General features: G+C 39.2%; 1 protein-coding gene across 7 annotated transcripts in view; it reads right to left on the bottom strand.

Moving 5' to 3' along the window:
• The window catches only part of RIPOR3 (RIPOR family member 3), a 124,097-nt gene that overhangs the window by 28,490 nt on the left and 81,918 nt on the right, over positions 1–13,689 (bottom strand). For 2 of the 7 annotated variants that reach the window (XM_057401718.1, XM_057401713.1), the window contains exon 2: positions 1,372–1,500. In XM_057401718.1, coding sequence (XP_057257701.1) covers positions 1,372–1,472 — 101 coding nt within the window. In that variant the 5' untranslated portion in view covers positions 1,473–1,500. Of the gene's footprint in view, positions 1–1,371; positions 2,758–3,030; positions 3,193–13,689 lie in introns of those variants that run through there. The other 5 variants (XM_057401714.1, XM_057401716.1, XM_057401717.1 and 2 more) reach the window with 5 other exon arrangements.

Raw genomic sequence — 13,689 nt, 5'->3', positions numbered from 1 at the left:
TCTAAGCACTTAAAATAATGAAAAGCAACATCATAAACCAAAATGCGTAGAGAGGCATTTTGCAGCTAAAAGCAACAGAATAGTCTTAAGGGACATATGAACTCTTCTGTTTGGAGCATTCTTACCCCACTGGACTGTGCCTTTGTTGAAGAAACAGCTGTTCAACAGTTTTCCTGGTAAATCCTTTCCCTGCTAGAACTCTCACTATGGACTTGAGCTCAAGTCTGTTTCTATAATTTAATGTCAGTGTTTTTCTCAAGCCCTTAGTGATTGGTGTGATTTAGCTGTCCAACCTTTGCTAGGTGTAGTATTATCTTTCAGCTTCCACAACAAATTAATTTAGTCAAATGTGAAGACTTTTTCTTGCTGGAATTGCGTTTTTGCTCATGCATTACCATGCTATGTTTAGCTGAAAGCTTAATTCAGCCCTTTGGTTCTTTGAAAAGATATTTTATGACATGAGTCAGGTATTTTACTGGCACACAATAGGATTTTTTTGAGCACAATACTTCTAGAAGCATACTTTCCAATGCTTCTATATGATACTGCTAAATGATTCACTTTGTTATTATTCTAGCATGCATTGGCAGTCAGAGATTATATTCATTTTCCATTTATATGTCATATCTTTTAAAAGCACTTGACAGCCTATAGAGGGATCAGAAAAAGAACAAGAGCACTTCTAGTGGAAAAGCTGCAGTTATCTGCATAGAGCAGTGCTACACAACAAGTTATGATAAGCAAAAGGGAAGAACAGTGCAAGATGGTTTAGCAATTATGCAACTCAACTGAAGACTTAAAGACTGGACTGCAACCTTGGCTATACTATAGACCTGTTACTGATAGCAGTGAATTTGCAGTGGTCTTCTTGGCCTCTAGTATTGCTCCCTTCCTCTCTTTTGTGGCATTGCCAGAAAGCAGCCCTTCCTCTCACGTAATGCTGCTCTCCTTTAATAACTCCACGGGAACTTGAGTTGGGTTCAGTTACATATTTTGCCAGGACTCACCACTAACATCCCCACCTTTATAAAAGTCTATGACATTTTTAATTACCATAACTACCCCCAAGGTTTTAGTCAAAAAGCATCAGTTACAACTAGGCTGCTAGCAGGAAAGGTCATGTAAATGGACACTATTAATAGTCTGATACATAGATTCTGAAACCCAGCCATTTCTGGAGTACAGTGTGTGTAAGATAGTGAGGTGTGAAGTACAGCTATTTATCAGTGAACCATGACAACACTCAATAGTTTTAAGATAAAAATGAAGGAACAACTTCTACACATAGACACCCTAGGTTAAACAATACATTCACAGTCCCTAATGTCTGCTGCCCAGACGATCAGGTGCTTTACTTCTTGTGTTACTTACGCCAGTTTTCTGCTTTGCACAGTGCTGAAGCCAGTGAAGGAACAGCTCCTGCTGATACCACCCCCATCACCGGGGGACACAAATGTGAGTTTGACCGACATGCCGGCCAGTGAGTAACTGCGTCAGCTTCTGCAATAAACAGAAAAACAGATGAGAAAAAACCTTCTTGGCAGTCCTGGTTTGTGCTGCTGCAAGTGCTGAGCTGCATGGAAGTGGAAAGCCAAACCAACAGACAATAGATTAAATAGAAAAACAAGACCTGTCTGCTATACACGTTTCCTCTGTTGTCATCCACAATACAATTAATAAGGGACTGAATAGTCTAAAATGAAATCTCCTATGCCCTCTTCAATTTCTGATTGATTTTACAAACTCTCTATGTAAAGCCAGATTAGCCTCAATTCACAGGCTCTCTACGTTTCTGTAATTGTCCCACTGCTTAAGGAGTTCAGGCCAACCACTGTATTTCCAAATCGTTATGTATGCCAGCACAATACTTAAGCTCCAGACTTAGTCAGGTCCAAAAAAGCAGTTCTTTGCATCTGTGCAGACCCACACTGAAGTCAATGGTAGAACTGGCTGAGCGTGGTACTTAAGCCCAAGGCAGAAGTCTAGTTTCGACAGTAAACTTCAGGTTCATACTCCTCCTCTGCCAGGATTGCTCTTGGATTGCTGTCCTCTGTTTTCCATCAGTCAAAATCTTTTGCTTTCTGGAGAATTGTGTTTTCTGCCATATGTCTATAGAATCCAAGTTACAATATAAGTAACAGACATATCCTTCAAGCAGCTGTAGAAAATCACCCAGACAGTTAATATACAGAAAAATTCCCTTCCTTCCCCCCTCAAGCTGGTGTAACGTAAACACCACAACTGAGTAAAACCAAGTAAAACAAAAAGCTGGAGTATCTATTTGTAGAGAGAAGCACAAACTCCAGTGAAGAGCTCTACATGATACACACAAAAATGTCCTGCATTACAGAACGTGCTCTGAAAAACAGTGAGCTCCTAATCTATCACAATAAATACCGGAAAGAAAACCCTGTGCCTGACAGTATCCCATCACTATGGCTACAATTAGTGAGACTAGAAGCCCAGAAATGTCAAAATGTTAAGATAAGACTCTTCTCCTGGCTCTGCCACTAACTTGGAGAGCAACCTAACTCAATGCTCTTCCAGACTGCATATAAAGAATTGTATGGTTCAATATACCTCCCAAGAGGGGTGAGATTTGAGAGTGTTTTGCTAATTCTGGGCTAGCCTACAAGTAGAGGGAATTACTGTAAGTGACTATGCTTTAGGTATCACTGTCTACCAAAGCAGTAACAGAAGTTGCACTGGATTTCCACAAGCAGCAATCTTGCAGTGAGACCTGCCTATTTCATTAGCTCCCTGGGCTGAGGCCTAACACTCCGTTGTTCTACAGGCTGTGCCAACCTATTAATCCATCTGTGAAATACAGTCAGAAGATTTAAGAGCAAGAGGTAATAATGACAAATCTGAGCCAGCTACCTGCTTTGCAAGCTACCTAGTTGTCAAAAGAGGTGTTGGGCATGGCTAGGCATTTTGTATCTCAGTCCCTCGAAATCTACATAACTCCATAGCTTCAGCAGTATCAATGGAAATCTGTTACATGGAAAAAATTAGATGCCTCTTAATCACCTTTTAATCAAACTGTACAGCACTTATGTTCTCTTGCTTCGAACGGATGCCTCCTCTACACCCTTAATCAGAGACTGTACTTGCATCATATCACAGCTGAAGTTTTGAAATATTTTCCATTCTTTCCTCTAGTTTTCCACTGCTTGTAAGCCCGTGAACAGTCACCCCATCAAAAGGATCACTAGACTGAAAAAAAATATGCAACTTACTGAAAAATGTAATTGCATAATAAGCAGCCAAAGGAAGAAATAAAGGGAATAGCCTCATGGTTATTGACCACATCCCTCATCATGGCTAAGTCAGATTCCCAAGATCTGTTCTTCAGCTCTCTAACCTGGGAAAGTTAGTTCATGGGTAAAAGAGGAAGGAAGTGCAGGAAAAGCTTTCCTGATTTCTTAGGACTCCTAAAGCCTGCATAGCACAACACTGAAAGCATGTAGACAAGGAACAAACAAAAAGAGGCAGACCCTTGAGAGGCTCAGAAAGTGGAAAATGATGAGGAGACTCCTGAGGTAAAACTCTGTGGTACAGAGCTCTAGATGTGAAACATTAGGTTGGAAACATACAGACCCCGCAAAACTCCATTGGTGAAAGAAAGAAATTGCTTAAATTGCCTAGACTTGATCCTGTTGCACACATCTTTATAAATCAAATAGAGCTCTCCAAGAAGATGTACTGTTGCAAATGAGAGATGAACTGGACCTCACTTGTCCATAGCCATAAGCATTTAAAAATTCTCATGGGATGTTTGTTGAACTGCACAATGCTCAGGCCTCAAGGCCACTGACCGGGTCACGTCCTCCTGTAGCTACTTCCAAAAGCAATTCATAAGCACATTTTCACGTTTCCTTCTTGTACGAATGAAGAGAATTTAAATAATGTTAGGAAAGCACCATTAAAGGGGTTATCTTTCTTTCTTTGAAATAACAGCAACGGAGTCAAATACCACTTGTATGTATTTTTTGTAGCAACCTACAAATCTTACAGCTCACTTCACACTTCTGAGTAGAAGACCATAAGTAGGATGTCAAGACAACATTTTATTTGTAAGAAAGATTTATAAATGTGGTTGTTTAAACAGAGGGTTTTGCTAGCCAGAGTGTCTGTACAGAAGTGTTGAGCTATGTTACAACTGCTCCTGAGAAAAAGCATCTGGACACATCTCAAATTCAACTCTCCCTTTAGGCTAGAAATAAATCAGGTAAGGACCTCTGACAAAGCTGAGTTCAAATCTGTCTTCAAACCTGCAACCTCTGCTGTGCAGGGCAGTGTCTCCAAATCTCATAAACACAGGGATTATACCCTGGGGAGCAGAGGAACTTCCTCTCTTTTAATCTTCCCCAAAAGCACAGTGTGAATACAGTAGCTATCATGGCTGGCATTTGTAGAGCATAAAAATACCAGACCAAACTGGAGGAGTCTATTGCTGGGGCAAGAGAAACACTGAACTACTGATAAAAACAAAAGGAGTCTTGAAAAAGTCTTACAAAGCTTGTGAGTCTCAAGCAGATCTCCCAGCTACCACGTACTAATTGACTCAAACATTTTAATACAAAGGATTTTGTAAGACTGAGAATTCAGGTCTCAGAAATGTATTTCTAATACAAATCAAATGAGCATTTTCTTCAAATTAAAAGAGTATGTTTGTCCCTGTTTCAGTGATTTGCCATATTAAACTATTAGCATTTAACCTGCAGTGTTACCAAGTATCCAGGCACACAGAGCCAAACATTTGACCTTCTATGCAGCCATGAGCACGCTCAAACTGCATGGTCTGCTTTGTCTCTGTTGGTATTAGGATATTCCTCAAGCCAAAGGACCTTCATCCTCCACAAACAAAAAACTGGTGTCTGTTTGTGTTTATGGCTAAACTTTTCCAGCCCTAGTCACATATTTAATTGTTTCTGGGCACAATGGTTTCAGCAATTTTATGAGGAAAATATGACTCATTGACTTCTTGCAAAATATTTCTGCTTGTGTTTTGTATTTTGAATTAGTAGGCATGTTTTTCTTTTAGTACCTCCAAGAGGTTCACTTGAACTTGGTAAACTGTGGCTAGAGTAAGGTATTCACATTTGCTTCAAATGTATAATATTTCAATCACGAGTGACCAGTTGGTTAAGAGCCACACTCTTGTTCCTAGCTGTGTGCCTACAAAAACCGTACCAGATTTCTGATTCCTTCAGCTAAGCGTGGATGCACACATCGAGCTGATAACCCAGGTACAAGTGGCCACGTATCTCACTAGTGTCAGTACTCGCAGCAAGCAGCAGCTGCAACATAATAAAAGCCAGTTTGAAACCACATAAATTGTTAGCCCCCATAGAAAATAAACACAGCGACTGTACAAACTATCAAATGTCAATCGCTTCAATGTCTCAGGATCCTGTTTGTAATTTGGGATATGTTATGTGATTATAATTTGTCCAACACCACCCGATGTTAACTTTCATCTTACTTTTTTAGACTATTGTTGTTAGTTTTATACATAATTTTATTTGTAAATATTACCTTAGCTCTACCCAGAAGGGCACAGAGCCACTTTGTCTTCTACTTGTGGAAGCCGAGCAGAGTTGATTTAATTTTGTATTAACACCACATAATCCTTTCCTCAGTATCAGAGGTGCTCAACATTTTAACGGAGGGACTGCAGCCTTGATCCTAAAATATGTGGCTTATATTTGTGCCTGTACGGAGAATTCTCTGAGATAGTGGATTTTTGTATAGCATAGTATATAGATTTTATTGTAGGATCGCCACCTGGAATCTATGTCATTTTAGAGCATGGTTTTATAAAATTGCTCCATGACAGCCAAATTTGCTATTAATGTCTATTGGTTCTACACCATTTCTACTGAAACTCAATTTTTACTGTATCTACCCCAAGTCAGTAGTGATTAAGTAGATGAACGTTTAGGGACTTCAGAAACATTCTCTACTTCCTCTAGCAATGATCTGTGATTCCAACTTTTTATCTGCTGTTTCAAAAAACCCTGCAGTCAAATGTGCTAAGTTACTCATTCCACTTCCCTGCATTTATTATAAACTCATCACAACAACTGTTTTGCTGTTATAACTGCATCTGTATTGGGGTTTTAGCTGATACAAATATATACTGCAAACACAATAGGTGAAAAGACAACCCTAACGTAATTACACCAGAGAATTTCTAGCATAAGTCAAATTTAAGACTAACTTTGCAAACTGGACTACATTTGTCTACCATCATATTGATGTGATCACAATGTTTTTTTCCATCTCATTTATTTCAAAACTCAGGCACAATGGAATTAAGTAACCCTTCTGAATGCTTATGATGGGTGGGATCCATTTCAAAACACTTGCGGCAGACAATGGCATTTGAGTCTTTCATGACACTGATAAAGAAATCAGATTATCACAATGTATTACAATAATGTAAAACACTTTGGACAAAGTCTCAGGGCTGATCTGGGCCTGAATCACTGAAGCTTCTTGTGATTTCAATGTACCACGGAACAGTCTGGAAATCTCCAGACTTTGGCACTTAATTTGCAGTGTTGCATATCTAAAGAATCCAGACCACTACATTAATGAAACTCCTGAGATGTGATAACATCATAACTTAGCCCTAATACCTCTAAAGGCAGACGTAATGAAAGCTTACTGAACAAAGAATGAAGTGACCAGCTTGTGTACAGCACAGTGTTGAATCCACTGGGAAAATACACACTGCATTTAATCTTTGCTCTTGAGCATTCCTTAGAAAAACCATTGACCTCAGCAGCAATGTCTACGTTGCTAGATAAACATTCCAAATTTATGATTAAAACCCCTTAAATTTTAAGCATTTTTGTTCAATTGTTAGACAAACATGCTATTTATACACTCATTGGCAGAAGTAAGAAAAAATTCTCTGGTTATTCTTCTAGAGATGAAAAGTCATCTGAATTAGGGACACTGAAAGTGCCCTTGATGCTACACCTCAATACAGCTGTTCTAACACAGCTTTACATTCAAATACAGATCCTTTCTTCTGGTAAATCCTTTCTGTGGAGAGTATTCATAACACAAGGATTCACAGCAGAATCTGAAAAGGTTTTATGTAATTCGCTTTAACATTGGAATTCCAACCTGTGGGAACACAGAAAGGGGAAGAGCCACTGCAGTTACACTTCCATCTCACCCTACTCATCTTTCTCCCTGCTGATTCCTATAAATAGAAATAAATAGGAATAAAACAATGTAGGCAGATGAACTTGTTCAGCTGCCTTTCTAGAAAAATACAATCCCTGCAGGAAACTATCTCCTACCCTACAGCTACCTACTGTTTAGCTATAGTGCTGTGAAGACCACCAGATACAGCTGTACAAAGCCATGAACAACCATTCTTCACTCACTGACACCAAACGTTTCTCATAGAATCATAGAATACCAGGTTGGAAGGGACCTCAGGTATCACCTGGTCCAATCTTTCTAGAAAAGCATGCCCTAAACTAGATGTCCCAGCATGACTAGATCTCCTGGAGGAATGGTTTCATGCCGTTTCCAGCATGGAATTATTTCTGCTGGTTTAAGACCAAGCAGGGTGAGAAATTACATAGCAATTCTGCTATAGTGGAAGATTTTGCTTCTCTACATATCTACACGTGTCCCATAGAACTTACTGGCCTAAACCTGTTTAACCTAGATTATTAGATGGGCCCTTTACTTTGTACCAAACTTAGATCTGAGGGGTTGCATTTTGAAAGTCTCAAATGATTCAGGAATATAATCCCATTCTCAGAAGTAATTTAGGCTCTTAGGAGGTAGTTAAATTGTTTTTTAGTAAGAATTACATTCATAGCTTACACTATTTAGAAAGATGGGGCTTCAGTGTGTAACTCCTTTTGGTACTTTTGCAGATTTTATCTAGGCTGATTCAACTCTTAAATATATATTTCAATACTGCATATCTGACATAGTTTCCTCCTAGCCACATTCAAGCTAGGTATGAATAAAAGAAAAATCAGATAAACAGCTTTGATCCAAGTTATTGCTTTAGTCATTAGGCCCCTCCTATAGCTTTATGGCACCTTCTGGAATGAAGTTCTGGAGTCCAGGTTTCCTATGCAGCAATAAATAAAAATATCATAAGCAGTCCCCTCAGATATCTTCCCCTGTGCTGGAGGTAGTGTCTCTGATGTAACCATTTTTAGCGTGGTTCTTTGAACACAGGACTCAACTTTCAAGTCCAAGAGACCTGCTTTTCAAGCCTGTGATTCAAAACCTTACTGTATTTCTAATTAGCTTTCATCTAAGCTACAGATCCAAGTTCTATTCTCAGTGACAGTGGTGCACATCCAGAGGAAATTAATCGGTCATTTGTTCCAGATTTCCAGTAGAATCCGGGCAGCAAATGTTGGCCTGTGCTTAGTTAATGACCTGGAAAGTATTTTCAAGACATAATTTTGTGGTCAATTTTGTACCTCCCTCTAGTGGCAGCAGATATCAAACAAATGAAGCACAAAGGAGACCTTGTCACGGATCACACACTGATGTATTGTGCCTATTTCTTTCATCAAAATTTGTTATCCGGAATCAAGGTTGGCTGTAAATCCCACTGTAACTTTTTTTGGTTATGTTGTAGGAAGAAAAGAATCAGTGGTTGCACATAACCTGAATCCTCATTTACTTCCTTTGCCAGTATGTGGCATATTCATACAGCCCCATGTAGTTTCTCCATGCTCGCCTACATCATAGCTCTTCTAGGGTCTGTGAGTACTTTTGCACTGAGTTTTGATTTCCACCTCAGGGGAAGGCACAGAACAATTCACCCATTATCAGCTGATTTATGAGCACAGGGCTTGCTGCTAGCTCCTCTGGTTTCAATTTCCAACTTGATGACAAACTTGCAAGCCTGAATCAGAGATTGAGGAATGTGGCAGGCTCCACACGCTAGCCTGACTTGCAGCTTTTTCAGCTTTGGCAGCATTGGAGTCTGCAGTTAGCTACATTATAATGAATACTTAAAAACAAATTCCTAACAAGAGAAGAAGCAGATGGCGCTGAGGGAGAGCAATTTACAAGTGATGAACAGGCTCTTCCATTTCTGACAAAGGAAAATTTGCCTAGCAGCAAGGCACTGATTCCTACCAATTCTGTCCTGGAGAGGTTCCTCCTTCTTAATTAGGAACCCCAAGGAACATTCTTGTGTAATAGATATTTCATTCTCCTTGTTTTCTCCAATTACGCCTGAATGTAAGCTACAGATAGACTTATCAGGTGCGATCATGTCTCCATCCACACACCCTTCTAACGCAGAAGCCTCCTAAAAGGCCATTTCCAGGTCAATTATGAAATAAGGAAGATCCTTTATCTCAGCCTTATGCTTGCGGAAAGTCCCTAGTCTAAGCTTCAATAGAAACCACCATGCTGGATAAAATACATGTTTTGATTATTACACTGAGAAGACTATATTAACCAAAACAGATGACAAACTTCCACTAATAGTGAAACCTGATGTTCAACAGTATGTGGGATGTAGTTTGATATCTTCATAAACTGAAGGCTGTGAATCACAATATACTGGTATGTGTCCTGGGGCAAGCTCCTGATGTGGGAGAAACTATCTGTCATTTAGCTGTCTGATCAAGAAAATTGTACCTTTATTAAGTATTAAACCATTAAGTCAACTTCCTATTTCAATCATGTTTTATTCCCATAAATGCTACAGGGACAATCTTATGCCACAGAAATAATGAAGTTTCAAAGTTAAGATCAGTATCCCAAAGAACGCTAGAAAAAGAGGAAAAGTACACAAAAAGTCATATAAAAGGGGAATAGGAGAGAAAATATTTTATGTTTTGAATCAAAGTATTTTCTTTAATGCTGTGTAGACACAGACTTAGTTTTTTCAAAGACAGTATTTCCATAAACTGATTAGTGAATCTTGATGCCTCTCTTAGAATAATGAAAATGGGTGTATTTTTTGGAAAGAGATACTAAAATCAAGACAATTTAGAATGCCTCTCACCGACCAGCTAACACCAGTGTGTTTGAACATTTCATCCAGGCTGAATTTACTCTGTTATCTTCTAACACAGGCTTGAACTCATTATATTTTCTACAAATGAGGGCAGCTGTCATAGCAATCCTAACACTGTGTTCTGCACTAATGTTCCCTTTCTGTAGACACTCAACAAGCATGTAAACTTGTGGAAAACTCCCAAGAACCTTTGAATACATGTGGATATATCTGTACTTTCCCTGTCATTCCTGACCAATTCCTAATACATATGCTCTGACATTCATGCCCCACATTTTTTATGGTGTTATTCCCTGCTTTTATTTGGTTTGGGTTTGTTTTTAATGAGGTGAACTTTGCACAGCCCAACTCTAGCTCCTATAAAATCTGTGTCTTAAATAACCAGATTTAGTGATTTTTGTATGGAAAAAAAGGCCTACATACTAACCACACAGCTGTACTTGGAAACAGATGTTTTACCAGCTTTCAACTGAACTAATGAGGACAGGAATATGGAACATATAGGTCAGGAAAACTCGTGTCTCGATTTTGAATTCAGAATTAAGGAGAGAGAACAGAAAAGACTGGTGCTTCCACATAAGGGGAGGGGAGATGGATGGTAATTCCACTAATGATGACAATTTGCACTGCTGCACTAGCCTCAAGGCACTTCCACTTTACAGCCTTGCTCATCCCATTGTCAGTCCTATTCACTTAACTCACAAAAAGTATCCCATAGTGAGCAGGCCAGATCCTCAGTTTTTATGAAGTCCGGGATTGTGCTGTGCCTCCTTTGCGTTTAGCAGGTGTGAAAAGACTCTTAATACATTTTTCAAGACTTCTGTACAACATAAAGTAGAATAATTAAATAGGATCAGATGCTGTGAAAACAGTAACTTCTGATAGAAATTTGACTAAACATGAATTTTTTTAAACTAACTTTGCCTATCAATGTGACCTTGAAATATAGTGTCTCCTGCTGCTAGCTTGGAAACAGATAAGGTTTTTAGGACCACCGCTTCTCTGTCCAATCTTGCTCCCATCATAGCCACTGGGAGCACTGCCGTAACTTCAGAGAGAGGCCAAACAAGATCTCTGTAGTTATGATTTGGAGCTCACACTGGAAAAATGCATTAGTGATGGTTTTCTATAGAAAAGATGCTTCAGGTTTTCCCTCTAGTTCCTTGCTCAAGCTTCTTTACAAAACTATTCTTGATTTGTCTTTATATGCTCATCATCAGTACGCTGCCTTGCAGTATACAGCGGGTCCCTTGACTAAGTCACAGCAGCAAAGAAAGAATCTTTTGCTGTTTAAGGCTTTTTTAGACAAGGTCATTACATGCAGAGGAAACTGGGTTTAGTGGGGCCCTAGTTCCCCAGGGCACTACCATAATATAAATTATTAATAATAAAAATAAACATTGGCTAGTTTGAACTTCTCTTCATTCCTTTAGAGCTTATTTTTGTGACAGAATTAGCTAAATAAAGCCCACTTGAAAGAATGTTTAATTGCAAACTATCCAAACAAAACAAAATGGAACTAATTGGTTCTTAAATACTAAGCATTCAAAAGGACATGGCTTTGCAAACAGGCAGAAAACTAATGTATATTAGGATACATATGGTGAAGTGAGCAGTTAAGCAAAATGCAGTTTAAACTGAACTACATTTACTTTTAAACCAGATATTCAAGTTTTGTCAGTCTGGTTCTGCTTAGAAGACAGCTTTGGATTATTTCAAGCCTAAACAGAATTGAAGTAGTACTCTTTTGCCAAATTTAAAATCAGAAGAGTCAAATTTGTGTACTGCCTTCTGGGCCTAGTTTGCCAGGAAAGACTACACCACCTACAATGATCATTTACTCCATGGAGTGCCCCTTAAACCTGTTTTAGCCATAAAAGATAGCTTAGTAAAGACTACTGTTTCAAGTGCTTTATCTAAAGGACTTGGGTAGGGAGAGTTCACATAAACAGTTCTGACAACACATCTCTAAAGGACAGTGGTGATGCCTTCTATCAGAGTAACTGATTGCAGATCTGCCTTGGCCTTTATGAGCTTCCTTCCTTCGGCCCTCTGTTTTTGTTACTGCTATATAATTCAAATATTTCACAATCAGCAAATAGAGAGTGGCTGTTTGGTCATATTCATTAAAGGTTAATAAGTTGCCACATTAATTTCTTAAATCAGAAGTATTTCTACCAAGACTTGAAAATGATCTCCCTAATGCAGCTGAAATTTGTAAACAATAAAAAATATATTCTACATTAGAAAGGAGCAAGAAGCAGTTAAGTTATAACCAAAATCATACTGTAAACATGATCTTAAAAACGAATTAGTGGTAGAAGAATTTCTGTTTGGAGGAGCTGTGTGTGCTGCGACATGAAATCAGCCTAGTGGTGAGCCATGGAAAGTGCCCTGCCTCATCAGACGCATGTTTACTCTCCTGCTTATCAATAACTGACATTAACAAGGCTTCTGCCAGAGATAATAAATTCCTGGAAATGTCAGCCTCTTCTGCATCACCCAGCCCAAGCACAAGAGAGCTACTCACTGGAAAGGAAAAAAAAAGGCAGACACAACTGGAAGTGCTAAACAGAAGTTGCGCAGCAGGATCTGCTGAGATCTAAAACCACTTCAACATTTAGGCCAAAAGCTAATCTAATTTTAAGGTCCCTTGAAATGTTATGAATATCATCAACAAACATGGCAAGAGTCGCTTATGAAAATGCGTTTCAGTTTTGTGCACAAAAAAAACCCTCAATCAGCTCTCTGTCTCAAACTTCTTCAAAGACTCTGAACCCAACTGTTTGTTCCCCGAGGACTCAAAGCTTCTACTGCAACGAGCAGTCACATCTGCTTAGCGTTTCATATTTTTCAGCATCACAGGGAGTTTTTCTTAGACTGTGGACTGGTTTAGTCAGCATCTATGTGTAAGTACAACAACAAAACTCCAACAGAAGAGATAAGTGTTCTGCCAGTTTATTTCTACTTCTCTCCCCAAAAGACACTGGCATTCCTGACAAAAGGAGTGTTCTTACGCGAGTGCTTTGCCAGCACAGCTAAATCTTTATGGCTTTCATTTTTTAACATTCCTCTTAGCACTCACAGCTATGCCAGATCTATACAGCTACACAAGAAAGCTTTGTTGGTTTAATACATCTAGTACAGTTCTGAAAAATATTATTAGTCTGCAGATAATATAACACTGTGTATCTATACTACCAGCACCTCACTGCTATCAGAATATTGGTATTATTTACTACAAAAGTTATCTTAGAATGAATGGAGCAACTTGGCCAGCTTGTGCTTTCTATTAAAACTCTCACAGAATTCTAGAATGGTTTGAGCTGGAAGGGACCTTAAACCTCACCCAGTTCCAACACTCTGCCATGGGCAGGGACACCTTCCTCTAGAGCAGTTTGTTCCAAGCCCTGTCCAACCTGGCCTTGAACACTGCCAGGGATGGGGCAGCCACAGCTTCTCTGGGCAGCCTGTGCCAGTGCCTCACCACCCTCACAGGGAAGAATTTCTTCCTTGTATCTAATCTAAATCTCCCCTGTCAGTTTAAAGCCATTCCCGCTTCTCCTATCAGACCTAAAACTGTTAGTACTGACACACACACAGATTTACTGCGCACTATAACTGCTTCTATACTCCCACGTTCTGCTAATTCA

The sequence above is a fragment of the Pezoporus wallicus genome, unplaced genomic scaffold (assembly GCF_028554395.1).
Source record: "Pezoporus wallicus isolate ANWC-B61680 ecotype Strahan unplaced genomic scaffold, APGP_CSIRO_Pwel_v1 contig_9238, whole genome shotgun sequence".
In the NCBI taxonomy this organism is placed as follows: Eukaryota; Metazoa; Chordata; class Aves; order Psittaciformes; family Psittacidae; genus Pezoporus; species Pezoporus wallicus.
The sequence above is the reverse complement of the archived record's forward strand: the minus strand, read 5'-3'. Positions and strand labels throughout refer to the sequence as shown.